Source organism: Phlebotomus argentipes, unplaced genomic scaffold (genome assembly GCF_947086385.1).
Source record: "Phlebotomus argentipes unplaced genomic scaffold, Phlebotomus argentipes genome assembly contig_6, whole genome shotgun sequence".
NCBI lineage: Eukaryota > Metazoa > Arthropoda > Insecta > Diptera > Psychodidae > Phlebotomus > Phlebotomus argentipes.
Window position 1 is genome coordinate 638,600 of NW_026776145.1, and position 27,769 is coordinate 666,368.

Here is a 27,769-nt window from a genome sequence, read left to right on the forward strand (position 1 = left end):
GGGTTAAATTGCCACCGAGTGAGATATTCAATAGGCAGACACGAGGCAGAGCGAGTTAGACCATGAGATACCTTGACTGAGAGAGAGAGAGAGAGAACTGCCCGGGTTGGAGTCACAGAACACACGCGAAGTGGCAAAAGTGAGCCCCCAGACAGTTGCCACTCTCTCGCACGTTGGGATTGTTGCTGATTCTCGCTCCTCCAAGGCAACAAAGGCCAGTCGAATCTCTCAAGTTCAAGTGCCCTCCCGCTTGCCGCGCATTCCTCAAATTCATGACCGATAAATTGCCTGTGTTGTCCAATTGAAATCATTTTGGACTATGAACTCGCGGGGAGGCTTTTCCCATTGATTGGTATTGCGTGAATCAACCGGATCGTAGCTTGTGGTGAATTAATTGATATCGGCAGTATATCAGGAAAATTGATTGACTTTCCTAGATGCTTAAGCATCAGCACGAGCCGTGATTGTGCACATTTCCATCGTTTCCATGCGGATTTCTCTCCGTTTTATCATTTACACTTTGGTGTTATACTTGCGCGCAAAAAAAGACCAATTGGACCTGCTTGTCTTCCTGGCAACTTCGCCGTCTGGCTAGTATCTTTCCAAGCACCGTCTGCGTGTTTTCATCTTCCACCTCGTTCCTCATTTCATGCGCATTCCAACGATCTGTGCTGAGTGCTATATAAACAAGAATCGAGGCATTTCTACGGAAAAATGGGTGTCTCTGTGAATTTGGTAAGAAAATTCTTTATTATAACATAAGCAGCACGAACTATTTGACCTCTCCACCTCTTTACGACATGTCAATCAATTTGACCGGAGAAAGCCTTGACTAACCATCTGGCCAGGCAGGATTTTTCCGGATGCATTTATTGAAGCTCGACACTTGCTAATGCAATATGCAGAGTCAGAGAAATTGATTGCGGGTTATGCAACTTTGATTGCATTTTCCTGCTGTGTCTCTCCACTCTGGCTATTTATTTTCCACTCCGAAAGTTCAAGGGTCTGGCAAACAATCCTTTGGAAGTTTCTATTTGGGGTGCTGCTATCGCAAAACCTCTTGAATAATGATAAAATGCTGTAAATAACATGAAACGGATGAAAAGAATTATCATTACAAAGAAACTCTCGATTTACAGAAAAATCTACCAAGATAATTAGGCATAATGTTGAACATTTCTCTCCTATTTTCCACCCACGAGTAATGCGATAATGGCAATTTGTCTAAAAATATACCCACTATACTGCCCATGCTGAACTCAAAATTTATTAAACACAATCATCTTGACTGTATTACATAATGCGATACGCTTTGTAATCAACCTCTGAACCTATTTTTTCAGGTGAGATTCACCGTGCCGAAATTGCTGCCCTTCTTCGCCACCTTCGTACTTTACTTTGTCCTTTCGACGTATGACACGCGCTCAGAGGTGTGGTCCACAGTAGTCAAGTGCGCCCCCATCTACTCCCTAATCCTCTTCATCCTCCTGTACGGCGTGCACAACACCAACACTTCGTACACATATAAGATTCTCGCGGGGCTCTTCTTCAGTAGCATCGGCGATCTTCTGCTGAACATCAATCTCTTCGAGTTTGGCGTGTTGGCTTTTGCTGCAGCTCAAGTGGCCTTTATCGCGGCCTTCGGTTTCCGGCCACGGCGCTGGGACATCGGCTTGACCATGATAATGGGCTCTCTAGCCGCCCTGTCCGTCCTCCTCAACTCCATCAGCAGCACCTTGCTGCGATTCTGCTTGCCAGTGTACTCGTTTCTCCTTGTCACGATGGCCTGGCGTGCCGTGGCACGTGCTTCTACATACAAAGACAAAACGGAGTTGCCCAAGATCCTAGGCGCAATTGGGGGTGTTCTCTTCGTAATATCAGATGGATTTTTGGCATTCAACAAATTCTACGTCAACATTCCCTACGCTGTGGTGAGACACAAAGGCCAACAGAGAAGTCTCTTGTGCAAATATTTATAAACTCTTTCCCTCTTCTAGATTCTGATAATGGTTCCATACTATCTGGCCGAATGCGGAATAGCTCTCAGTGTTGTCGATTACAAATATTTACCCGTACAGTGAGGCCAAAGAGAGGAAGAATAAGCTCATACATACATCATTGGAAAATATTATTCGTCTTCCATACACTTTTCTTCCCCATTGTCGATATACTATTTTTTAACGACTCAACTCTACAAACATGGTGATTTGTTAATGCAATCTCTTTAAGTAAAAAGTGCAACAATAAAGTGTAGAAAAAGCGATTTTTTGTGACTTCCACTGGAACTTTCTTTTATTTCATTTAAACTTCCCTATATATGGCTACAGTAAATATTTTCTTTTATCATACTCGCACTAAAAGAGCATTTAACTCCGACTATACATAGACGATGCTGATTTCTACATGATTTTTTTCTCTGTTCTTTCCTCTTCATGCTTAAAATCATATCCTGTTTTGCCGGTTTATCATTTAATTAAGGGTATTCAGAGCAGCACTTTGGAAACTTTATGGGATAAAATCGTGTTGATTAATTTTTGCCAAATAACAAGTGCAATCAAAATTGTGCATTTTCAACAACCTTTATAAACCTACTAAATTATAAATAATTGTACTTTAGTTAAATTCACTTAAATAGCACAAAGTATGTAATACATATAAACTGTATTGCTTGGCGCTTTTAGAAAACCATATTGGAAGTTGTCACACAATATTTTATATATCCAATATTTGAGCTTAATTTAATAAATATGAATTTATTGCTATTGGATTAAATCCATCCTTTTCAATCCATTTCACTCATTTATATTATTGTTCGGCTAAGTTAGTGCACAGCCATTTGTAGGACATTTGCTCAAGTACACAATTACACAAAAGGCTGCACTGAATACCCCCACAAATTCACCCCATACTTAACATTTGAGAGAAAGGGTTGATCAATTTGGATCAGAAATAATTACTGGAATAGCATGAAGCGACTATTAGTTAAATATTCATGATAAATATTTTCTCCAAGAGCGTCCCATTATTAGGTATACACGGCAATTGATGGAAATTAGATAAAAATATTCAATAGAAACACTTAATAAATTAAATATCATCTACACACAATTGCTTTCACCTTCAATCCAAAATACTGATATACACTCACATCAACCCTTGCTTGATACACTTTTCTAGTCGTTCTAAAAACCTAGCCAATGTAATTCACATTTTTATATCGATAAAAGTTAAGAACCTTTTACTATGCATAATCTTTGGTCCTCGTAATACCATTGAAAACTTCCCAAAAATTTCTGGTTTAACAATGTGTCTTTTCATCTACACAATTTACTGATGTTCAGTCAATAAAATTGCTCCAAATATGTATAGTTCTTCTCACTATCCCCAACTATGTAAGATAATTGAACAAATTACCACATTTCTTTTTCATCTAAAAGGTATATAATATGGTATATATCAATTGAATATTCTTCTAGCGGTTTCTCTACGCCAAAAATTCAACTAATCTCATAAGGAATTGTTCAATGCATCGATTTGTAAATCACTATTTAGCGTGTGTTACGTTGTTCTGCTTGTGCTACGTTCTTATCTGGGATCAGCTTTCTTCTTATTTTCTTCTATTTGCTTTCTATAAATCTATAAAGCTACTAGTTTACTCTTGCAATTGCCATTCTCCCACTCCTTCTGCAAATTCCTTGCATACTCGGATGGAATATCTTGCAAATCACTCTGAAAAGTCAACAAAAAACACCATTTATTACCAAACTGAATCAATGGCTCGATAAAAAGTGTGAATGGAATGATTTGTTGGCTCAATGAGCCATTTGAATTCAATTAAATTTGATTGTGAGTTTTGTCGCATCATTTCCCGATTATTATCCTCAATTAGAGACCATCAGTAAATTACAGTAATAATTTAAAAAAGAATTTGAACTGAAATACAAAAATAAAAATGTTGGACTATTGCAAAGATATTGTCTTACCTTATTAACTTTCTTGCGTGGATCAAAAGCTATGCCAAGATTTTGCATTCCTTTTGCCAACTTTGAGAGTGGACTTGTTAATGTCTTCAATTGTCTGAGAGTCGTTTCACTGTGAGAACCACTCAAATTGAGCGAGAGATCCTTCTGCGCTTTTGGAACACCGTCAACTGTGGCAGCAGCACCAATTTCACTGGAACTTTGGCTCAATTTCATTGCATTTGGTTTATCACTGGCTGATATTTGTCCATCACTCGTTGAGTCATCCTTTGATGCATTCACATTGATTGTGGGAATCTCCTTGCTCGTCTCCACACACTCTGGAATTATCATCAAAATATGGGCGTATTAAAGAATAGAAGCGACTAAAAGGATATGTAATATGCTTACCAACGGCTTGTTCTATATTCGTTGGCTCTGACATGACAATTCCCACACTGGGAAGGAAAACATTCTCCGAATATAGAGGATTCGTCTGAACATATTCATTGGTATTCGGTTCGTAGATGCTGCAATCATTCTCATCGGACTCTGAACTAGTCTCCCCAGGCTGAATGCGACACTTCTCCTTTACGCCCCCCTTGGCTGTTGTGTGGAAAACAGAGGCGGCGCTTTTTGCATTCCTGCCTTTGCTCTTTGTTGAATTCAGAGTCTGTCCCAGTTTGGAAAACTGTCCGGCGACATTACTCAGTGCTTTGGAGCCAAATTGCACCAATTGCGACTCACTGAGATTTCTAGGAACCCCTTTGGGCACATCCAAGACTGTTGTGCGGCTCTTGCGCCTCTGCAATACTCCACCACAGATAAATGGCACATCAGATCTACCACAACTCTCCAAGGCGATCCGGAAGAACTCCACAATGGCATTAAGAGACTCTGCCATCTCCTCATTTGTTTTAATAATGCTGGCTGTGTTGTTGAAGAATCTAATATTGGATGAACGAAGCATGAAGCAATCTTTCTTGCCAGCCTTCAAACAATTGATCCTGATGCAAGGATGAGCTGCCACGTTACCCTGAAAGAGTTTGGTTTGCTGCAGCAATCCACACTCTATCATCTCAATTTCACTGAGAGCAACTCTATCAAAATTGACTATCTTGTCAAGATGAGAATCATACTCGGCCACCATGAAGCAATCGTCGGCAAGTAAGAGAATTGTATCCAGTTCCGTTTCATTGGGATCTCCAGTGCGTGGGTCTGCATTTATTAAGCCCCAAGCGCCTATCGGACACTGAGTAGCACCCAACATTATCAAGCGACAGTCTTCCACGAGAAGTCGAGCATGCTCTGCTGCCTCGATAGCATCACTCTCGTCTATTGCCTGTTGTCCGCCTAGTGCAGTTAATAACTCATCAGAAATCTGATTACCCAGCATCAGATCTATCGTCGCCTGACGATAAGTATCACGAAACTGAGCTAAATAGTATCTATTTGCGGAATTCATGCCATCCCTCATGATTCCAGCGAATTTCCTCTCTCCAGTCCGCGTAAAGTCACCCTTAAGGGCATTCGTACCGGCGTATTGGCGACTTATAATGTCCCCATTGTTCGCCCACAGTACCATAAAGGATTCCCTGAGGCGGTCAGGAATGGCGGTGCACGGTGACACAATGCCCAACTTTATCAGCTGCGACTCCAGTGCTACCTTGGCAAGAGCCGTCTGCACGACATTCGTGCGATCCAAGCAGTCCATACAATTGACACGAAATATTGCTTTCTGATCACAAATGGTGCCTTTAGCGTCACACCAGTGGAATCCCATGGAATTTATCTCACCCGCCAGGGCGTCCGTGAGAATTGTCACATTCTCATATCGCATGCCGCGGCTGAAAAGAGAATCATCATTTACATTTCCGCTCAAAAATTGCCTGCTTTATGACTCTCACTCACCAGATATTGTGGAAGTCAAACACGCAATATGCCACATTCTCATTGTTGTACTTCATTGTGTGCCGTGCATATGCGTCGCCAACAATCTTCTCCTTTCCAGCCTGATCGATTAGGTTGATTATACAAATAGACCGGTAAATCTGCAGCTCTCGAGTGAAGTGCTTTTCAAATGCAATTTGTGTTTCTGCAGCATCTACAAGGAAATTAATGAAATACAAATTGACACTAATGGGATTCACTTTCGTTTTGTCAATAATCTCACCCCTGTTTATTCTGGGCGGAGGGCGGTACTTAAAACCCGGCTGCGTCCAGTAGATTGGCACAGATCCACGGATCTGGACGAAAGACATTTGATGAGGTCCGAATGAGAGAATCTGCTCAGTTTCCACGTAATTCGCACAGTAACCTTGCTCATCGACACCGCGGCGTTTGTACCTCGTTCCAGCACGAAAGCGTGACCTCCTGGAGATGAGGGAGAGCGTGAAGCACTCCTTTTCCATGACGCAATGCTCCACTTGAACAAATCCCTGGATTATCGGCAAGGCCCAGAATTTGTCCTATAGCAAAAGCAAGTTAGTATAGGAATGTAGTATAAAACATTCAGTCTCCTTACCGATAGTTTCAGAATATCTGAGAGCATGTGTTTGTTCCAGAAGAATCTCTCATCATCCTCCCCACACCCTCGACGCTGGAGACTCTGCGTGATGTCAGCTGGAGAGAGAAAGGAAAGTTAAAATGTGAAGTGAACGCAGCATGCAGGCAAATAAACCTTCAGAACAGTAATAGAAGCTGTCGGAATCGTCAAACATCCTGTGGAGCTCTTCAGTAACCTTTCTTTCAATCCGGCCAGTATCTTTTATGCCCACTGAGGACTTGACTTGAGTGGAGGCAAGAAGAGCGGCGTGCTGAGTCGAGCTCTTAATAGTACTGCTGGCACTCTTCATGGCACCCCATGTCTTGTTCATTAACTGGGAGCTCTCCAGGAGAACATTAGACCGGGGCACTTCCTTTACAGTGCTATGGCGCGAACAGGGCGATAGGATGGCTTCCGGTTCTTCAGCATTAAGCAGCAGCACCGATTTAATCTTGTACACAATATTGGGCGGATAAATAACGCCCACTGGGGTGGCCTCCCTGATAATCATTAAGTGAGGCTCGAGGACACCGGGCAATTGCAGCGCCCCCACGATTCCTGGTGTCAGCCCCAGGCACTCGATGTCATCCACGGCGGATAGGTCACACCCTATAAAACGTGACGATAGTCATTTCCAGAACAGCCACAAAAAGGTGGGTGCTTTTTGGGGGGCAAAAGCCCACATTTTGCTTGGAAATCGATTAGGGAGGGGAAAACAGTGATTCATGCGGAGGCCACCTTTGTCTACTGCCCTACTCACCATTTTCCGCCTTGAACTCGCCCGTTTGGCGATTCCACCAGAGACTTCGGTCCTTCCTCACGAAAATATAGTGCTTGGTTGTCTGAAAGAGCTCCATTTATGTGTGAAATCACTTTTTCTTGCAAAATCGCGCACCATCAGAAAATTGTAAACATTTGCCACACAGCGCCCTCACATTTGGATAGCGAAATCTCAAAGCCCGGCTGAACGCGTTCCCTTCTTGGATAATCCCAATGTTTTCTGCGGGCAATTCGTCAAGATCCCGCAACACGGCGCACACAGCACAAAGGAGCTGACAGTTCATTGTTCGACGTGAATTTTTTGTGACGTTCGCGTTGTGTGCAGAAGAAAAGTGAATTTTCTCAATGGACTTTTTACCACTTGTGTCAGATGTAAAACCTTGAAAGTGATGTGCATTGTGTACCACAGGATCTAATAGTGCGATTGCAGTTGATATATCGATCGGTGAGTGAGGATCTGGGGCGAGGGAATGCAAAATCTCTCTGGTCTAACTTGCCCACTTCGGGCCCCGAGCAAACAAGGAGGCCATGCAATTCCAAGGCAACATCGTATTTTCACTGTTGTTCGCCCCTCTTGGCTTGCTCAGGAGTCACGCGGTGGGCCACGAGAAATGTGCCAGTCACTCCCGGAAGCAATAGGACCCGCGGGCTGGTGATGGTTGTTGAAACAGATGGACATTTTTGGAGTTACGCAACGTGAATGGGAAAAAACGACGAAGAATATGGAACTGAGCAGGGGCGGAGGCACTGTTGACCTGCACCACTTGCCAATTTCCAGGTCACTGTGACCCCTAAAGAGTGGCCACGCGCCCCCAACCCACCTTGACGATGTATTGGCAAAAGGGTAGAGCACCACCCCCACCACAGTGAAAATTATCGCCTGAAACCATTTGCAATGTTGAGGCATTTTTTCGGGGAAATTCAATTTCCCTTCCGCTGGCGAGACATTGGTGGCCAGTGGAATTGTATGGTGAATTGCTTCGTCAGCAATTTTTCACAGTGGCTCCTATAAAGCTCATGTATAATTCACTGTAATCGCAATTTCGAGTGGTTTTTGGTTTTCTAAAATTCAGAGAACACTACTCATCAACTGCACTTACACCACACACACACACACTTTGATGCGTCTGGCCAGAGGAAGTGGATCTGATGGAGAGATGACTTGCGCCACATGTGATTCTCATGCCTGCCATATAGCGAAACAGTGACCTTGGAAGGTCCTCTCTCAGAACAAAAACTGTCCCACTTGTGCTCTCTGTAGAGAACGATGCAAGGCTATTCTGTCCTTATCTTCCTCAGTCGAATGTGGTTTTTGAAGTCGTTGACCTGGTTTAATCTGTGGCTTTCCTGAAAATCATCTTTGATTTATCTGCTGGAAGTCCCTGTCTAGAAATTTCGACCTTCAGAGGTCAGAGCATCTAGTGAAGAGCGAGATATGAGAAAATGGTAAAGGATTATATTTGGAGTTTTGAGGCTTTATGGGCTTTATTTAGATATTTCCAAGGCTGATTGCAATATCAGTGATTTGGTAAAAAGTATAGTCCTGAATATCTACTAGAAATTTTTCCGAATACATCACGGAGATCCCCTCGTGACTCCGTGAGTGTAGGATAGAAGGAGTGCAATGGTGGCGAGTGAGGAATAAAATATAATTACATTGCAATCACGCAAATGTATTATTGTTTACGTTCTATAAATAGCGCCTGTAGAGACAACATTATATACATACAATAATGTTGGTTGTTTATCTGTGTTGGTCGGTATAAAACATCTTTTCTCTTTTTTTCTGCCGCGTACACCTCCTCTCTATTTTCATCAAGAGACTCACGGCGGCGGAGATTGTCGTATTGAGGAGGAGAGGGAGGTTGACTTGTGTGTTAAAACTTTGGGTGGAGATGGATAAAAAGACAGTTTTTCGTGATGCTGTATTAACATAGGTGCGATACACAGTGAAATCTCTCGAGTGGTGGCTTTTTTCGGCATAGTAAAAGTCTACCACGTATGCAGTGGAGAGAAACGAGTTTCAAAAGTGCTTTTTGCGCTCCACATGAGATAATGAATGTCGGCAAAATCGGCGTCTCCACACTCGAGCATTTTTCGTTATTTATCATCGCTATAGTCCCACCACCAACAAACACTAACAAGCTCGCTGTGCTGAAGGTTGTTTTCATATTGGACATCGTGAGAAAGTGTCTTGAGAAAGAGTCCAATTTTTCCGCCGGTTTCATCAAGCACTCCAGCAGAGAGACGTCCTCAGGAAACACAGTGATTCGTGTGTGCGGCGTGTGTTTGCACACGCGGTATTACGGTGTGTCTGGTAGTGAAAGAAGAGAAAAAAAAGCGGGGAAATAGAGGAAAACATCGTCTCCCCTGACCTTGACCCTTTTAGGTGAGTCGAAGGTTTCACCATGTTAAGCCGTCAGTGTCTCATATGGAGATGAAATTGTGTGAGGTGTTCTTGATGTGTTGCTTTTTCTTCTCTCTTGTTGATTCACATCGAATCGAGGCAATGTGTCTCAGCGAATTAATCGAAAATATCTCTCTCTCCCGTAGCAATTATTTCTCTATTTAGTCCGCAAACGTTTCTACGCACGCGATGACCTATTTCTCTTGTGCTTCAGGACACCACACACCACATGCCTGATGTGGTACTTTTCCAATAATCCATATGTGAACTTGAAGCTTCATTCACCATTTTTAACGTTTTTATTTCGTCTATTAGTTATTTAGTTAGCACAGAAACTCCATGTCACGGTTTTCTTCCTCTCGCACCCTCCACAATTTTTCTTCTTTATTCTCTAATAATACTTTATTTATTTTCATTCAATGTACTGTACAAGATGCAATTGTGGCTTCAATGCCTCAAAAAGATATGTATTTTTTTCGTAACGGCAAAACCAATAGAGAGGCATATAGGTTGGATTTTTATATCAAATCGACTTTAAAATGCCACAACACGTTCATGTCTTAGCGCTTCAGAGACCACAATCCTCCTCAATCTTGTTGAACCTCAATCTGGCTAATGAATTACATCTCTATTAGTCTAATATTTTCCTCTCTATTTCATAATTATCACTAATTTGTTAATAATTGAAGATGCATACTTTTATATATAAATGAGCTATTTGTGCTTTTTAAGATTAAAAAGCGTTGGCCCTAACTTTAGGACACTGTGTTAAACCGCATTCCACCCCGTTTCAGTGTTTAGGAAATAATATGGCCTCACTTCGACTTTATGTATATCGTGTGATTCTTCTGGTTTAAAGGTTGTACGATAAAAAATAAGCCACTTTCATTGCTATTGCCTTATAAGGATATTAATGTAAAATCTTTTCATTATAAGAGAAAAATTTATGTACTTGACATATTCAAAAGTATTTCCTCCGTAGTAAAATAATGTGGGTGGAAAGAGAGAGAGAGAGAGAGGGCGCTAGAGAAAGAGAGAAATTAAAAAGTATATGATTCTAGGAGATGAATGTAGGTCATTTTGCCGATGGTGGCATTCTTCTTCAGCAGAATTGAAAGTTTTAATGAAAAACACACTGAGTTGTGTGCAACAGTGTCTAGTGCAAAACGTGCCACAATTTTCCATGCGATGCTATCACAAGCGAGATAACAATATTTTATACAATGTACAAATGCAAAAATATTTATTTTGGAAGGTGATTACCTTTAAAAATGTCTCACGTATTTACTTTGCCGTGCGAAAGATTGAGACTCATTGCATTTTATTATGATGTCTTAGCGTGTAATCTTATCGAAATGTGGTCATAAATTTTTTTCCGGCAAGTACCATTGGTCTGGGAGATTGTGTGAGATATTGTGGCGGTATTTTTGGCATGGCGACTGATAAAGCCTCCAATGTTATCAATTTGGTGGGAAAAGAAAGTGGTTGTGTGTCAAGTAACAATTTTTCTGTGGTGTGTCAAAGACGAGGGTTTCTTGTCCTTTTTTCACTGCTGCCCAAATGGTTTGTTTGTTCATCGTATCACTTTCGTGTTGTACACAATCTGGGCGTCTCTCGCCATTTATCGATTCAGGTAACATTTCTCGAATTGTCAGTGGTGTGAATATAAAATTGCGTTGAAAGAAATTGGAATTCTCTCGCGGTCAGACACTATTGAATATAAACATTGGTGTTACAAGTCAAGAGCCTGATCGACTGATACGATTCCCAAATACCTGATTTTTCTTCATGTCTCGATTGGCTAATTTTGACTCGTGGATATTTGACGCGGCAGAGCTTAAACTTTATCAATTATCAAAGTGGAAACCGGTTTATAATCCCATACACTCTGTATAGTCAAAGTGTTTTCTATGTATTTTCAATTCAATTCAATATGCCCCTATAATCAGCCAGTGTTTACTAGTTATCAGTTTGATTTTTGCAAAAGAAACATGCGATCAGCTGACGGATGGTTTTCAAATGCTATGTATACTCGTCGTCAAATAGATATGAAAGTGTGTTGTTGTTGACTTGCAAGTGGTCTGATTTGTGTATTTTCACGTGAAATTTCCGAAACGTCTCTTTTGAATCAAATGTATTTTTTTTGGTACGTTGAATTTTATTTGAAAAGTACGAGAATATATATATATATATATATATATATATACAGTGTGGAATATAAATTCACTACAGTCTTTCCGGCCAGTGGGCTATTTATATAGCGTTGTATGCATTTTTCGTCTAGTTGAACACGAGAAGATTCGTGGATGGACGAAATAATTTTATCCACGAGATTCACACCATAAATTTCGTCCTTCAAAGTTGTTGAGTTTATTGACTGCGGCGTTTGCTCGGCGGGTCTTTTGCAAAATCCCAGAAACCCAGAAATGTTTGGCATGATCATCAAACACAAGACAGCGCTTCATTTTCTTCATTTCTCTTTTACAGTGTGAACATGGAAGGCTCTGACGGTTCTCCACCCCATTCAATGTGGATGGTGCGCGTAGGAGAGCTTTATCCGAAGCCGACACTTGAGAAGGAGGAGGAGAAATTGGCGATTCCCTTCACAGAATGTGAGTAACAGGAAGTGCTGCAATCAATCGTGATTTCTTACTAAGTGATGTCCGATTTCTTTCCATGCAGTGGCTGGTGAAGGAGTGAAATACATTGGACGTACTTCGGATGGCGTATTGGCGCTATCAAACTATAGGATTTTCCTATTAAAATCATCGAGTAGCAGTTTTCAGGAGACATCAGTGCCACTTGGACTGATAGAATCGGCTCAAGCGAGGGAATTATTTCATTTGGTGATACATTGCAAAGACGCCAGCACAGTAAAGTGAGTATCGATAAGTTGCACATTGAATTAAGAATTAATTAAAGACTCGTTGGAGTTGATCAATAACAGAAGTCAGTTTGTAATAAACCCCAATTCTTGAATCATTCGATTGGCAATGGCAAGTCTTGCTTGTGAATGCCAAAGAACATTGTGATTTTATCATAATCTCAGACCTTGCAAATGGATCTGAAAACATATTATTATTTACTCACTTTGATTTTAAGTATCTTTAAATGCTTAATTTTGCAATAACTGCTTCATGAATTACACAATGAAGCCCGTAAACAAATTCTAAAGCTGATAACGCTTCAGTCCCGTGTATCATTGTAGTACTGAGATGTATGTTTGTATTGCATAAGATTTACAATCACCTTTTACATTACAGATGCTCTTTCGATACCGCCGAGCAGTGCTCTGAGTGGCAGCGACGCATTTCTCTATCAGTTGGCGTCCCAGATAATCTTGAGTCACTATTTGCATTTCCGTTCTATGCGTGGGCGTCAGAATCACCTTGTTCTGCAGATAATGAATGGACTGGTCGACTCCAAAAGGCCGGAAACTGTGACGATGACTTCCGCAAAGAGGTAATTTGTTAAATTTGCCTGGGAATTTCGTGTGTTTCCTCTCCTTTTTATAATATGTGTATGTGCAATTTTTCCTTCAGTGTATCTGTGCATAATTTCACACAATATTGTTGATATTTACTCACCTTTGACATTATGCGGTTCAACTGGGGCTCAAGAGTGTGTGATAAGAGTTAATGAGAAATGGCAAGAGTGAGGGAAACTCTCTCGAGAGTTCAGTGATTTTGCACCAATACAGAAAAGTCACATTCTCTCCCTCTCTGCTCAAGTTTCTATTTACTATGCTTTATCTTTTGCTGCTTTTCACATTCTTTTTTCTGGAATCACTTTTTTCTAGGTTGATCGATTGCAGTTTGATTTACAAGGCGCTTGGCGAATAAGCAACGTAAATGCCGACTTCAAATTGTGTCCGTCGTATCCAAGATACTTTCTCGTACCATTTTGCATTTCTGACGAGACACTCCAAAGTGTGGCAAACTTCCGCAGCTCCAGACGGATTCCTGTGGCTGTGTGGCGACACAAGACATCGGGGGCCATTATATCGAGATGCAGTCAACCAGAAGTGGGCTGGCTGGGCTGGCGCAACTCCAAGGATGAGCAGCTGTTGAAGGCTTTTGTTGATGCGTGCGCGTTCGATCGCGGAGAGCAGCAGAGGAAGAATGGAACGACGGCCCCCGGCAGCGTGTCGTCCGAGAGTGCTCCATCGAGCCCAGAAGGAAGTCACGAGGAGGTGCGAATGGATGAACCAAAGAAGATTCTCATTGTCGACGCTCGATCTTATACGTCGGCCGTGACTAATCGAGCTCGTGGCGGTGGCTGCGAGTGTATCGAATATTATCCCTCCGCGGAGATTCAGTTTATGAATTTGGGTAATATTCATGCCATTCGCAAGAGTTTTCATGCCCTGCGACAATTGTGCGCATCGCCACCGGATATGAACAATTGGTTAGGAAATCTAGAGAGGACGGCTTGGCTGCAGCACATGTCAGGACTTCTGGCAGCATCTATGACTGTATGCCGTACGATTGAAGTAAATGGGCGACCTGTTTTAGTTCACTGCTCAGATGGATGGGATCGAACACCTCAGATTGTTGCTACAGCCCAACTTTGCCTCGATCCTTACTACCGGACAGTTGATGTGAGTGCCCAACATACCCCTATTTCCTTTAAGAGATGATTAACAAAGTGGGATATTATCAATATTGAAGGTGAAATAAGTGTTTGTTTTCATGAACTTTAATAAGCGCAATTATGGGTGGATTTTAATCATAGTCAGGTCAATCGTGAGGTCTCTTCATTTTCAAACACTTAGTAATTATTACTTTGATGAACAATAAACATTTAAATAACCAATATAATGACATCATTGGGAATCGACCTTCTTCAAGTTATTAGCTAATTCTCTTCAGTTATTTCAAACCCTTCTGGTTAGGTGATAAATCCTGCGATTAATTGTAAATGTTTTGAAACAATCATATTCACTCTGTTCTCTATATTTCAGGGATTCCGCACTCTCGTGGAGCGCGAGTGGTTGAGCTTTGGACACAAGTTTGCAGATCGATGTGGCCATGGTCCCAATTCTGAGGATTTAAATGAGCGCTGTCCCGTCTTTCTGCAATGGCTAGACTGTATTCATCAGATTCATCGTCAGTTTCCGTGTAGTTTCGAATTCAGTATGGGATATTTAGTGAGTATGATGCAAGAATTCTAACTTCCTTTCGCCTCTACCTTCTGAAATACTTTCTGCGCTTGAGAATTTGCTGTGAAAGCAATTGACGAAGTCAGTTGTTTGACTGTTTCAATGCTATTGAACTTGAATAATGAAAGCAATTGATTTTCTGTCTATTTCGTCGTCATTTGAAAGTCAATAATGTAAAAGTTGTTTGCTGAGAATGAAACACAGAGGAAAATATTGTTATTCACAACACATTTTAGGATGGTGTGAAGTGGAAGATGAAAAAACACGGTATTTATTATCATTGCAGATAAAATTGGCACAACATTCTCACTCGTGCCTCTTCGGTACATTTCTCTGTAATACAGTGAAGGAGCGTTTGGATACTTCGGTATTTGAGCACACATTTTCTGTGTGGCCCTTCCTATCGGGGCCCATCTACAAGAATCCCCTCTACATACCAAATAGGGACAAGGTCCTCTGGCCAGCCCACAACGTGAGGGATTTGGCCGTGTGGAGTGAGGTGTACTTGGGCAGTTTGGGTAATCAAAACTGCGCCGATCTGCCGCCATGCGGAAGTGAAGAGGAGGCGGATTCGAAGAATGACGAATCCATGAGTCCAATGACAAAGACAAGATCGTACGGGGACTTGATAGAGGCTGGTGGCACTCAAGGTGGCATGACAAGACGATCCAGTGATCCAAATATGCCTGTTGAATCACAGTGAGTGTATTATTTGATCATGTGCCGTGATAAATATTTGATTTGAGCTAATGTTGATCTCTTTTGCAGCATGATAAATTCAATAGATTTCTCAGCAGAAAATTCCATTGACTCTACGTCAGAGCGCAGTATATCACCGACACTTATTACTCAACATCTTTCATCAATTATACATGATACCACACAGAAATTGGAGTCAATGACACAGGAGTTGAACTTATCGGATGAGGAGCTGGAGCAAAAGAGACAACAGAGGGATTTTCTGGAGAAATCTGTTGAGAATGTGGATGAAGTGAATCAGCTGCTGATTCAAGTGAATCCCGAGAGTGAGCCCATTGACGATGTGGTGGAGAGAGACAAGAATGGATATGAAAGTAACAATTTCTGCGATATGGCCCACGAGGCGTCGCCTTTAGAGGAGACAACACAAGACAATGTGGACGGGAGTTTAGCAAATGATTTCAATTCAATGATGCTTCAAAGCGTCGATTTGAGAGGTAATTTGGATGAATGTGTTCTCCATCATAAATCACCCTAATGGGGAGAAATGAAATGGTAGAGTAGATAATTAATATTTCACGCTAATTACTCTATTTACAGACACTTCAATTGAGAATTGCTCATCGGTTCAGGTGGATAATCAAAATCCTTGGCATGGCTCCGTGGAGACCAGTACAGACACTCTTGTTCCAGTTGTTGAACAGCAACCGCTGCCTCATCGACAATTCATCATAAATGGAGCCGTGAGTCACGGAAATTCGGACGAGATGGAGAATACAAATGGTTCAATGATGCGAGGCTCTGGGTGTACTAATGAAATCACGATGATGCCTCAGATAATAGGAAGGGTGGTGAAGAATTTGCCTGAAGTACACAATAGACAGAGATTGGCGGCTCTGCAGCAGCAATATCCAATGATTGACATTGATGAGAGTATCCATATTCCTCCGGAGTATCAAAGATTAGACTTGACCAATATACGCGGAGATTCGAATAGTTATGGCAACGTTTATACAGCAGCAACCAGTCGACGAAGGAGAAACTCATCTAACTCAAAGAGTGATATCAGTCCCAAGTATACAAATGGAAAGTAAGTAAGCTAGTGGAATGTTCTGGAGTGATTTGTAATGGTTGTTTTGTGTGTGTTCTACTTTGTGGCAGTATGTCCCCAAGTGCCACAACATCAAGATTCTCAACGCCTGGAGCTCGGTCACTACCAATGACACCGTCAGGAGTAATTGAACGACCGAATGTGGCGATCTCGTGTCCTGATGGCCTGGCACATGCCCTCAGCGAGCAAAACCTGCGTCTTCAGCAAATTGTGTATGAACATAAGGTGAGTTGTTACATGAATCTTAAAATTTGATATGAAAAAGAATCACATACAATGTGTCATTTCAGTTGCGCGAGGAAGCTCTGCAGAAAGAACTCTACATCACGCGATTGGCTCTTCTGAAGCAAACATGTCAACACTGCAATAACACCCAATTTGTGTCAGAAGAACAGGTAAATATGGCACTTCAGTTTACTAACGTCAGTCAGGAATTGATTTTGTTGAAATTCTAAAACAACGCATTGTATTGGTTAAGTTATCTAGATGAGAAAAGAATAGTTTGACTAAAAGAAAAAAAAGAACAACAACAATTGATGATATGCAGCAATTTCTCTTGTTAATATCTCTCTTTCTTTCATTTTTCTATGTGTTTTGCCCATTGTTTTTTTGTACAAAAAAACCTGCACAAAAATTAAAACCGCCCACGAATTTTAGAATACTTTGAAGGATCTTGTGATGAATGAAGATATAAATGTAGTAACGCTTTTCAACAGCAGTCCGGAAGAGCTTTTCAGAAGGTGTTCAGTGAGTCCTTATAGTTCTGAGGGAATAATTTCTAATTGTGATTCCGTGGTTAGTTTTGATTTTCTCTGATGTTTTCTCTTTTTTTGCCTAACCAGACAAATTTATACTTAACAATACATCGTCAAATGTGTTTCTCTCTTTCGGCAAACTGAGAAAGAAAGAAAGATTGTGTCTGTGATCAATGTGAAAACGCCATTCCTTTCATTTTGCTAGAGATTGTGCATAATTTATTTGGTTAATTCCGTGACTATCTAACGATGAATCACTGCGAGATAGCGAGAATAAATCTGGCGCCAAAAGTGATGTGAATTCTTTGTTGGGATAATCATAGCATGAGGCAAAAATATAATTGAGAAGAAGCAAGGAGAATTAGTGCTGAATTGTTTGAAAACTCCAAACACAACAGTAATTAAGTTCATGCAAATGCCTTGCTAGAGATGTATGTATTATTAACTGAGACGGCATGTATAGTTTGATGTTAACCATGCTAATCATTTTGTATCATTTTGCTAGTTAGACTTCTGATGATGTTGAATGAGGAATTGTGAGAATAATTGAGTGCTTCTCTAAAGTAACCGGTTTCCTAATCATCCTAATCAATAACGAATTTCCTCAAAACAGTAAGATATCCTCTTGCAATGGTGTCATAATAATTGGGAATGCTGGAGAAATTAGATGAAATATTAACAAAGAAATTCTTCTATAAAGAATAAAATTGGCAATAACACACTGTCTATTCTATCTTTCATTTCCTTACTCTACTTTCAGAGGCACATTGAATAAGAATTACCAACGAAAGCTTTTGATGTTCTCTTTCAGAACTCAATTGTGGATGCTGTTGAGAATGCGTCCGTGTGTTCATGGGAGGCGGTCGAGGAGCGTAGTGGCGCTTCCTCGGCCAGCATGCCAAGTCAGTCAGCGTCCAGTGTGCTCTGGGTGCCTGATCATGCTGTAACCAAATGTACAGGTTGTGATATCGGATTTTGGCTGGGACGACGGAAGCACCATTGCCGGTGAGTTGCAATTTTTCCCACACTTCATTGCTGATATTTCGTCTCATGGCTTTGCGATGTGTTTACTTTAAAGGTCGTGTGGGCAGATTTTCTGTGCTGAATGCTCAGAATTTTGGGCACCACTGCCCGATGAACGACTGTATTCACCTGTTCGACTCTGTGGCCCGTGCTATCAGGCAGTGACCACGAAAATACAGGTAAAACCACATCTTCATTAGCATTGTGCATGTTTTTTTTTATCTATTGTCCTTCTTTTGAAGCTGCAGCACCATCAGCAACAGCTGAATCGTGTTCAGATGAGCTCAAGTGGCGCTCAGCAACAAGGCGGAGTGTTCAATTTGTCCATAGTCAATCATAATTACCAGCCACTGATGAGTGGGTGCTCCAAAGTGAAGAACGGCGGTGAATCGACCATCAACGTGAACAGTAGCAAATTTAGTGTGAATAGCGAAGCGACAGTAGTGAGCCCCGTTATCAGTGCTGTGAGCGGGAGTTGTGCTCCTCCAGCGCCAGCATCCCTTGAAGACTGCAAACACGCGGCAAATGGATCGGCCAGCTGTGAACGAGATCGGCCACTGAAGGCGCCAACGGCGACCAATTGAAGCGCTTTCTTGACCTCCCAAATTGCTCCATTCTTTGATTTCCTTTGAAATTTCGTCATTTTTTTTTTAAATATATTTAATAATTTCACGTGAGGAAGTTCTTGTAATTTCTCAATATTATCCTTTGGAGTTCTGGAGTGCGGAAGAGATTAAGTGTGAGTGCGTGTGTGTATGTGATGAAGAAATTACTACATATAGAGGACAAAATTCTGATTAGGAGTTACAATGAGAAATCCAGTGTGTTGTATAATAACTTCTTGAATATCTCTATATATTTTTAGAGATTAAGGAAAACAAAGTGTGTAGATTTGAAAAGGTGTTTTTCACATTTAATTAAAATGTAATAAGATTGATTTTATTGTGAAGGAAAAGATATATTGCTAGTTTGATAGATTTTCAAGGAAGAGAAAACTATATTTATAAAAAGTAATTATGAATTTGTTCTAACGATTGTTACTATTTTCCTCAAAGATGCGACATAGACGAGTGACCTATTCTATCATGGATGTAATAAGAGTAATACCAAAATTTATCCCTAGAACATAATATTCAATGAGAAATTGCAAAAGGATGGAGAAGAATCATTCAAAATTACACAAATTTTAGCGTGACAGCGAAAGAGACGACTTAGTTTACCGACGGTTCCTGAATGGACATTCAAGAGATGTGGAAATGTACTGGAAATTACGAATTGCGCCATAGAGATTAGGACATTTTTACTTAAATGTAAAGAAAAAAAAGAAAAGAATAATTTCCTACCTTGTTTTAAAACCCTTTTGTAACAAATCGTGATCTACTTTCGATAATTTAGTAGGTAACAAAATGAAAATGCAAATTTTAGGCGCAATGAAATATTTGGAAAAGACTGGTTGAAGACTTTAATAGTGAAAAGAAACAAATAACAGATGAGAGAGAAAGTATATTTAGGTGTAAAAAAAACGCGATATTTTCTATTAAGTTTATTATCCATTTTGTTATTTTGCCTATTATGACTCTGTTTCCGTATTCTCTTTATCATTTACGTGAATGCAAAAGAGCAAAGATAAATTTGGATTAAAGATTAAACGATGAATGAAATTTGAAGTGTGTTTAATATACGAACAATAAGTTTAAGCCTGGGCAACAGAAAAACAGAATTTGGATGAGTTTTTTGTTCGGAAGGGCTGTGAGAACATGTAACAAAAAAGATATGGTGAAAAAACGACATAAAAGCACATGAAACATCTCAAATTTGCGAAAGACATTTTATGGAAGGCAAATGTGTAAGGAGTACATTTTGAACAGAGGAAAATATATTCAATTTAAAGTATGATATAGTAACTTTGAGTTTCATTATTATTATTCTCAATCTTAATTTAGCAGATTATCGTTGAATTCTTATTTTTAAAGTCATAATTTTTTTCTATGTTTCCAGGTGGCGCGCCTATCGCTGAAAGGGTGAAACGGCAGGTGTTAAAAATCATAACTGTCGCTCCAGCGTAGCTCTTGTATTTCCCCAATTTTCATTCGTTTTTCACAGTAAAACGTGGATTTTTTCTGTTGAGAAGTGGCATTTTGTGTTCGTGGAAACTACATTTTTGAAAGTCTGGAAAAAAACACTCAGATTCCAGAGAATTTGTGGAAGAAAACAATAACAATGACGTGCATTCTCAGCCCAAACAAACGTCGCCGCGAATCTGAAAACTTTGTTCCTTCCGACAAGCTGTCCTATCATCAACAAATCTTTCCCGGAATGGAGACCAAGTTTATCTCGGACATACTCACGGCGAGAGTGGTAGAGAATCCGTACGAAGTGGTGAGGAAACCGCCGAAGAAGAAGAAAAAGGAAGAGTCCCTCACTGGGTTTGTCAACGAAGCCCTCAATCTCAATACTCCCGAAAGGCAGTTCAATCCTTTCGAGGTGAAGCGTTCAGAGTGCGATACACCTGTCCAGGCTGTCTCCTACGTCAACCTGGGTTTGAATTTGAAGGCCCCGGAGAGTGTCGGTGCAAAGAATCCTTTCGAAATTGTACGCTGTGAAGGCAAGGCGATTGGGAGGGATCAGGAAGGAATTGAGAACCCAGCATTGGAAGTACAACGTCCTCTGGCCATAGCTGTTCCTTTTACACCCAATGTGAATCGTCGGATTGCCTTTAGCGAGGTAAAGACCCCACCAAACTCTATGACGCCCTCGGAGATGTTGTCCAAGAGTCTTCGCTTCACCCCAGAAATTACAACCACTCCCAGGCGTTCCACACGGAAGAACCTCTCCACAATCAGCGAGGAGGTTTTGAATATCGACGAAGAGCTGGATTGCTACCAGTTGGAGTTGGAGAACAGCATAAATGAGGCAAAATCTGTCAACAAAAAATACTTTTCCGATCTCCGGAAGGGTGTTATGAAGAAGGAGGCAGTCAAAATTCAGCATTTACAGCCTGAACCTGATGTTATTTACGACGGAGATGAGAATAATGATGATATCCCAGCAAATGATGAAGATTTCGCCTTCAGGAATCCTCAACCCTTTCAGCGTGCTTATCGACGTCCTGGTCAAATTGCGGTGGTTTCCAAGGGTGAAACCAAGAGCTCAATCAGGCGTAGCATTCGTAAATTGGCTGGAATAGGAAAGAAACCAAGGAAGCCCGAAGATGAGAATCAGGAAAATCCCAGTCAAGACAGCACTGATAAAGCAATTACTGGGAACAAACTAATGGCTTCCATCAGACAAAGCTTGAGGCTGAAGAAGAAAGGGACGCAGGAGCAGAAAAATGTCCCTACGGAAGTGCTAAATGCAACAATGATCGAAAGCAATAGCCGACAGGTGTTCAGACAGCTTCAGGAGCCAGAAAATGCCTTCAAGCGGAACACATTGAGGCGCTCCACGAGACAAGTGTTGAAAAGCGTTTTCAAGAAGAACGTCGAAGGATATGAGTTGGAATTTACCAAATGATAAGCTACTAGATTTAACAGATTGCATTTAATTTTTGTTTAAGTGTAAACGATTCACTTTAGTGTTTGACGGGTTGATTTCCTTTATTTTTTGCGATTTTCACATCAACATCGTACAGTTTCTCTTTTGAGTATACCACAACTTCCCATTGATTTTTTTTATGTTTATTTATCGTTAAATATCATTGTACCTTCTCAGAATTTGAGAAAATGCGTCATCCACCAAATAGTTAAGTACCAAAAATGCATTTTCGGCTGGAAATGATCTTTTGCACTTGATGTTTTATCGGTTTTATCAAAGAAAAATATACACTTGCCACTGCGGAATCATGTTGTTTTCCTATTGCCTGAGCACCTTACTATCGCGACTCCATGATCTGATTGGTTTTGGCTTGGAAAAAGTTGAGCACCTCTAGTGGCAGAGGGAAGACGATCGTGGAGTTTTTCTCCGAGCTGATAGTGTTGAGAGTTTGCAGGTAGCGCAATTGCAGAGCAGCTGGACTCTCGGACATGATGTCTGAGGCCTCCTTGAGTGCACGCGATGCCTTCATTTCACCCTCAGCGGCAATCACCTTGGCGCGTGCCTCCCGTGACGCTTCTGCTTCCGCCGCCATGGCGCGCTGTAGCTGCATGGGCAGAGACACATCCTTGATCTCCACACGCTCCACCTTCACACCCCAGGGATCCGTGGCCTCATCCAGAGAGACTTGCATCGTGTGCGAAATTGCCTCGCGCTCCGTCAGAAGCTCAGACAAATTTCGCGTGCCCAGCACATTGCGGAGCGTCGTGGCGGCCAGGAGACGGGTTGAATGACTGTAGTTGGCCACCTGAATGACTGCCTTCAGTGGATCACTGATGCGATAATAGACAACAGCGTCCACGGATACGGTGACGGAGTCCTTAGTCAGCACTTCCTGCGGAGGTACATCGAAGGACACTGTCCTCAGGTCCACCTTGCAGTACTCATCGATGCAGGGCAGCACGAAGAAAACACCCGGACCTCGAGCTCCTCCCGATCGCAGGCGACCCATTCTGAAGATCACAGCCCGCTCGTACTGAAAAGCAATGATTTATCGGTCAAAAATGCCTATAATCTCCTCAGCTCAATCACGCGACTGAAACTGATAATATAAAAAAAAAATCAACCGATAAAACCGTCTCACAGACTTTGTGCTACTTTCTTTGCGTCTCCCCGACTGGCGTGTAAAATAAGCAATAGTAAACAAACAAGTAAACTCCATTCATCTTCCTATTACTCAAGACAAACATACACTAAAGAGATAAAGTGGGATTATATTCCAAGAAGTCAAACCGAGAGACAAACGCATAGGGCGAGAAAATTGAGAAATTTCCTCAATTTCCCAGAATATTACTTAATTAATAAATTACACAGCATATGTCTTTGCCATTTTCTTCGGAAAATATTCTAATTTTACTACTGCAAGAGAATCATAACTCAAGTCATGAATTCCAAATGTTGCGCCTCTCGATTTGATTTCTATTCTCGTATATTTGTGAATAAACAAACTTCGACGGAATAATAAAGTGATTGTGTTGAGAGAAAATTACAAATTACACTCCCCCTACTCAATATTGGGATTCTTCATCACTCACCTCAGCCACAACTTTGAACACGAAGAACAGGGAGAAGGGCAGCGTGATGACCATCAGGCAAATTGAGAGAACCGTCGCCAGAACTTCCACGCACGTCGCATTGTCACCTTCTGCTGCAGAATAAGATAAAATAGACACCAAATTATTAGATTACCTATATATGAATGACACTGAAAGTGGGACAAATTACTCAAGTCCACATAGCATTCAACACCGCCTGAATCTGTCCTCTTGCAACCAAGTTCCATCAAGTGGCGCCTCTTTGAGTCCGCCAGCTTCACAGGAGGGAACTCATCAGCGTTTGACCACACACTTCACACACCACGAGACATCAACTGACTGCGAGTGTCTTCAGCCAGATGAGAGGATGCTGAGGAATGAGATTTACAGTGCAGATTCTTCTCGCATTTTCAGCACAGCGCATTCAACCTACTCATAAATTTATCCGTTTGATGTTTACCACAATTTGGAATACACACTACAGCGGATGAACCACAGACAATCACTGACCCACAGCAGAAGAGAGCTCGTTCTCTCTCTCTCTCTCCCTGCTCCTCTGAATACGAAGAGGGAAAACTGGGAAATATTCTAATCCAACACTCAAGTGCGAACCCTCAGCACAAGCTTAGAGAAGGAGAAGAAACCTTTTCGTCATCACGAGTTTGCTTGGCCAAGAAAATCCCGCTTGTGGGATTCCATTGTTTTGTAAATATACTCTTCCTTCCTCCTAATTTTAGCATATCTCCTACTCAGCTTGTTTATAAAATGTCGTCAACACACTTTATCCAAAGACATTTCACTGCATTTTTCATCGTTTCAGCGATCAGCCTTTCGCGTTCAATTCAATGGTTCTCAAGAGGCGCTTCATTGAGAAGAGCTCATCTAAATAGGAGGGATGATGTGTGTATGTGTCAGAACATTAGCATATCGCATAAACACTTAATAGTTCATTAAAATGCTACACATTGAAAATTTCCTTGTGTTTTTTTATCTCTCACTCTCCCCAGCTTTCCTCATTTATGACTTGCAATCAACTTAATCGCCAACATCCACGAAAATACATTCACAATCTCATCATCGAAAGCCACAAGAAGAAAATCCATTCTCTAAACATCTAATAAATTTTCACAGCTGTAGTAAATTCTTGCGTCGAAACAGTAAATAACTAGTTAAATGCTGAAAGAATTGGGCGTTTTTTCATCTCATTCACTCAATGAATTTTCACATTTTCCACATTTATCACACATGGAAAAATTCAACCAAGAAACCAGATTATATTCAGCAAAATGTGAGGAAAACCTCTTTTACTATACGAACATAAATTTATCGAATTATATTTACACAAAGGTTACCCCTTGATTGGCATAAAATTACTTATAAACGAAAATTTTCATAACTAAAGGCTGTTCTCCAAGTTGTAATGCGTAAAAAAATTGAAAATTTATAGACTCTTGTTATGTTTTGTGGGAAATTGTGTTATATACTAGCATAATTTATTACACAAAATTCCCGATTTATAAACAAAAGCGCCTTTTACGAGATCAGCAAAGAAAAACTTCTTTTGAATTTCGGATGAACAAAGCAGAATTATCGCTTCTTAAAGACAAATTTGTCAAAAAGTGAGAATAAAAACCTCTTGCAATATCCCAAAATACATTCTCGACAAGCCTGTGAAGTCATTGTGTATTAAAAAGAAGTTCATTGCATCTCAAGCACAGAATCTCTAGCAACAAGTCACTCTCAAGAGGCTCGCAAACATTGGATTTCGCGGAAAATCTCAGTGTTGTGTCTGAGAGAATTAGTGATCGATTTGGAATAATCACGCGTGATCCCCAGATGACGAATGTGGGTCAGCATATAGCAATTTATATCCCTCCTTTTCTTCACTCCTTGACACATTTGGTGAACTTATGTGCTTCACTATTTCCGCCAATTATGTTCATTTTCATTCAAATTTTCCCCCTCAACGTAAAACTGGACAAATTTGCTTTTAATTACGCTGCACATTGAGGAGTGGCTTTCTCATGTGTACCCGAAGCCTTTTGTTATCACACTTAAAACTGTTAGCAATTAATTTCAATTTTTTTCCTTATATAATTCTCAAGTGTTCCTCATCATCGAATGATGACACATAATTTCTATTAGCTCCCTCCTGCGCATTTCTATCTTTAGGTGATACCTAGAGTGGAAACATTGATAACCTTGTGCAAACACAAGATATTTTTGAAAGTCGTTCCCGTTTATCACACCCACAGAGTCATATCGGCGCTCCATCATAAATTCATCCATGATTATCATTTTGATTAGTATTACGTTCGAAAAGGAATAAAATATAATGCCAATGACAAAAATTGATAATATAGTGAACTTACATGTTCTCACGCCGAGTGCACGAGTCTTCGGATCTTGAGCGGCTGCAGCTGAAGTTGATGGTAAGCTACTCATGGGAACAGCTTCCGCAGCCGAGTTTGTTGCGTGAGTCGTCATTTTCCTCTCAAAACGAGTGTTTTTTTCTCTCTCTCACAAAAACAGTCTGAAATGGTGGCAGACGGAAATTAATTAGACGACAATAAGATAAATCACCCACATTTCAATAACCACTCTCTTGATAATCTGTCTGTATATTCTTCCCTGGATTTATTCTACCCACTGAAATTCGCGCGGAAAAGTCAGGAGAATCAACACATCACACCAAGCCACAGAAATCAACACTGATTGCCAGTTCACAGTTTCTAGTGCGTCGAGACGCACACTCGTCGGAGAAAAAAAATTCCTCAGACGGTTGTTGGCTCACGTACAGACGTTAGCTAGGAGGTTCGGACGCCTCGTACAAAGCCACAACATTAAAATCTCCACCCGCCCAAAATGTTTACATTCAGCCATCGCGGAGATTATGAGCAAATTTATCCTCACACTCATGATTTTATACACGTATTTTCTATAAAATAGAGAATTTCAAGATAAACAAATGAACAGTTTTTGTAGTAGTTGAGACCGTTGTCGACTTTGAGTAATTTCTTAACAATCCCTTTCTAATAATGAGATGTTTACTTTCAGGATTTACCTAATCCTAGTACCTTATGAGGAATATAGAATGATATATTCTATAGTTTTTATATACATAAATTTTGTACTTTCACTTGTTTACTAAACTCACCCAGCTTCCTTTGTTCTAATCACAGGTTTTTATTTGTGCGGCTGACTTAGAAAGTTCAGAAGAATGATGGACAGCGGGATCACTTAGGATCTTCAACACCTCACTCGGGTGTCGACTTGAGAGTGACTGTGACTGAGTGCTGACACACTGGTAGACTGCCTAATCTTATCAAACGTGCTCGAAGTTATTGTTTCGACTCATAAACAGGTGCGTTGCGAAACCGATTGCAAAATTCAGTGTGGCCCAGAAATATTGGGGCGGCATCCCGGGACAATTATCACAGGCTTAGATGAAATTCGACGATAGGGGAAGTTGTGAAACTCAAGTATCTGACTCAATTTCTAGCTCTCTGACGTGGGCTCTTTATTGCCACTCGTCGTCGGCAGGAATCTTCCATGCTTCTTCATTGTGTCCAGAACGCCAGCAAAATTTGTAGTTTTCTTCTTTTTCGGCGTCGCATTGGGCGTCCTAACGCGCATTTGTGTTGCTGTCAGCGGAGTCTCGTCCATGAAGTCAAATTCTTTGTTTATCGGTGTGTTTCCACTTCTGTTAAATAAATTCCTTCTTCAGTGAAGAATCTGGATCAGTAAATGAAACACCTTACAATTCCTTATCCGATTGATCTGCCAAATGAGGAGCTTCTTCGGCAAGAGTTGGTGAAGGCAGCTTTCGGCGACCGGGACATTTCCATTCTAGCTCCAAAACAGCCCCTTTCTCTAACTGCACATATGCAGCCTCCAACTCTTCAGGCGTTGGCTCCCAATCATCAGAATCTACACAAGGGATGCAGAATGACTCGTTCTCGCCCATTCTTGCGGGAAAAACACTTTCTCGCCTCGTTTGTGGCTGTGTTTTTGTAAACAAAACTGACAGCTCTGGAAATCCACACCAATGCGCCACCTGCTGCATAACATGTGTAAGCTACACTGTTCCCATAATTGAGCAAAAAACATACTCTTCAATGAAATTAGAAGATTTATTACTCTAAAAAATGTGAAAAATCTTTTAGAAAAATTACGTATACCTTGCAATAAATTATCCTCAGT

General features: G+C 40.9%; 5 protein-coding genes across 20 annotated transcripts; 3 read left to right on the forward strand and 2 right to left on the reverse strand.

Moving 5' to 3' along the window:
• Positions 1-159: 159 nt before the first annotated feature.
• LOC132255420 (lysoplasmalogenase-like protein TMEM86A) lies at positions 160-2,263 on the forward strand. The gene is made up of 3 exons (XM_059751443.1): positions 160-735; positions 1,344-1,931; positions 1,998-2,263. Exons 1-3 carry the CDS (start codon positions 715-717, stop codon positions 2,079-2,081), a joined length of 693 nt encoding a protein of 230 aa, XP_059607426.1. The 5' UTR covers positions 160-714; the 3' UTR covers positions 2,082-2,263.
• Positions 2,264-2,388: 125 nt separating this feature from the next.
• LOC132255409 (phosphatidylinositide phosphatase SAC2) lies at positions 2,389-7,444 on the reverse strand. 2 transcript variants are annotated; one of them, XM_059751432.1, is made up of 8 exons: positions 7,265-7,444; positions 6,640-7,113; positions 6,484-6,581; positions 6,133-6,427; positions 5,871-6,063; positions 4,371-5,806; positions 3,984-4,300; positions 2,389-3,729 (listed from the first exon to the last, which is right to left on the reverse strand). In XM_059751432.1, the coding sequence occupies exons 1-8, from the start codon at positions 7,359-7,361 to the stop codon at positions 3,637-3,639; spliced, it is 3,003 nt and encodes a 1,000-aa protein (XP_059607415.1). In that variant the 5' UTR covers positions 7,362-7,444; the 3' UTR covers positions 2,389-3,636. The 2 variants fall into 2 exon arrangements, with proteins under 2 accessions (XP_059607415.1, XP_059607405.1); XM_059751422.1 differs by having other exon boundaries at positions 5,871-6,427.
• A 119-nt stretch (positions 7,445-7,563) lies between these two features.
• LOC132259092 (myotubularin-related protein 3) lies at positions 7,564-20,107 on the forward strand. 9 transcript variants are annotated; one of them, XM_059756656.1, is made up of 15 exons: positions 7,564-7,729; positions 12,179-12,303; positions 12,374-12,569; positions 12,955-13,153; positions 13,491-14,291; positions 14,655-14,840; positions 15,139-15,551; positions 15,621-16,048; positions 16,152-16,641; positions 16,713-16,887; positions 16,953-17,057; positions 17,320-17,457; positions 18,229-18,422; positions 18,496-18,619; positions 18,683-20,107. In XM_059756656.1, the coding sequence occupies exons 2-15, from the start codon at positions 12,186-12,188 to the stop codon at positions 19,022-19,024; spliced, it is 3,909 nt and encodes a 1,302-aa protein (XP_059612639.1). In that variant the 5' UTR covers positions 7,564-7,729; positions 12,179-12,185; the 3' UTR covers positions 19,025-20,107. The 9 variants fall into 9 exon arrangements, 8 of the variants coding, with proteins under 8 accessions (XP_059612639.1, XP_059612646.1, XP_059612672.1 ...); XM_059756663.1 differs by lacking the exon at positions 7,564-7,729 and adding an exon at positions 9,413-9,673; XM_059756640.1 differs by lacking the exon at positions 7,564-7,729 and adding an exon at positions 11,777-11,837.
• A 370-nt stretch (positions 20,108-20,477) lies between these two features.
• On the forward strand, positions 20,478-21,953 carry LOC132259163 (uncharacterized). The gene has a single exon (XM_059756718.1). It carries the CDS (start codon positions 20,661-20,663, stop codon positions 21,951-21,953), a length of 1,293 nt encoding a protein of 430 aa, XP_059612701.1. The 5' UTR covers positions 20,478-20,660.
• A 348-nt stretch (positions 21,954-22,301) lies between these two features.
• LOC132259185 (band 7 protein AGAP004871-like) lies at positions 22,302-27,674 on the reverse strand. Of its 7 annotated transcripts, none has more exons than XM_059756740.1 (4): positions 26,724-27,062; positions 25,939-26,099; positions 23,567-23,679; positions 22,302-23,007 (listed from the first exon to the last, which is right to left on the reverse strand). In XM_059756740.1, the coding sequence occupies exons 2-4, from the start codon at positions 26,051-26,053 to the stop codon at positions 22,312-22,314; spliced, it is 924 nt and encodes a 307-aa protein (XP_059612723.1). In that variant the 5' UTR covers positions 26,054-26,099; positions 26,724-27,062; the 3' UTR covers positions 22,302-22,311. The 7 variants fall into 7 exon arrangements, with proteins under 7 accessions (XP_059612723.1, XP_059612746.1, XP_059612730.1 ...); XM_059756763.1 differs by lacking the exon at positions 26,724-27,062 and adding an exon at positions 26,217-26,391; XM_059756747.1 differs by lacking the exon at positions 26,724-27,062 and adding an exon at positions 26,168-26,391.
• Between the last annotated feature and the right edge of the window lie 95 nt (positions 27,675-27,769).

What these genes read in the sequence shown, in the direction of transcription:
- LOC132255420 (XM_059751443.1), top strand. Translation starts at nt 715, where the DNA reads ATGGGTGTCTCTGTGAATTTG. An exon ending in TGGGTGTCTCTGTGAATTTG is followed by an intron (nt 736 to 1,343) that starts GTAAGAAAATTC and finishes CTATTTTTTCAG; the next exon opens with GTGAGATTCACCGTGCCGAA. An exon ending in TCAACATTCCCTACGCTGTG is followed by an intron (nt 1,932 to 1,997) that starts GTGAGACACAAA and finishes TCCCTCTTCTAG; the next exon opens with ATTCTGATAATGGTTCCATA.
- LOC132255409 (XM_059751422.1), bottom strand. Translation starts at nt 7,361, where the DNA reads ATGGAGCTCTTTCAGACAACCAAGCACTATATTTTCGTGAGGAAGGAC. An exon ending in CGAGTTCAAGGCGGAAAATG is followed by an intron (nt 7,114 to 7,264) that starts GTGAGTAGGGCA and finishes CACGTTTTATAG; the next exon opens with GGTGTGACCTATCCGCCGTG. An exon ending in CTTCTATTACTGTTCTGAAG is followed by an intron (nt 6,582 to 6,639) that starts GTTTATTTGCCT and finishes TTCTCTCTCCAG; the next exon opens with CTGACATCACGCAGAGTCTC.
- LOC132259092 (XM_059756640.1), top strand. An exon ending in CTTACTACCGGACAGTTGAT is followed by an intron (nt 14,292 to 14,654) that starts GTGAGTGCCCAA and finishes TCTATATTTCAG; the next exon opens with GGATTCCGCACTCTCGTGGA. An exon ending in AATTTGTGTCAGAAGAACAG is followed by an intron (nt 17,058 to 17,319) that starts GTAAATATGGCA and finishes CACGAATTTTAG; the next exon opens with AATACTTTGAAGGATCTTGT.
- LOC132259163 (XM_059756718.1), top strand. Translation starts at nt 20,661, where the DNA reads ATGACGTGCATTCTCAGCCCAAACAAACGTCGCCGCGAATCTGAAAAC.
- LOC132259185 (XM_059756786.1), bottom strand. Translation starts at nt 27,632, where the DNA reads ATGCAGCAGGTGGCGCATTGGTGTGGATTTCCAGAGCTGTCAGTTTTG. An exon ending in GTTAGAGAAAGGGGCTGTTT is followed by an intron (nt 23,638 to 27,424) that starts TGGAGCTAGAAT and finishes TTCTGGCGACGG; the next exon opens with TTCTCTCAATTTGCCTGATG. An exon ending in TGTTCAAAGTTGTGGCTGAG is followed by an intron (nt 23,008 to 23,566) that starts GTGAGTGATGAA and finishes ATTGCTTTTCAG; the next exon opens with TACGAGCGGGCTGTGATCTT.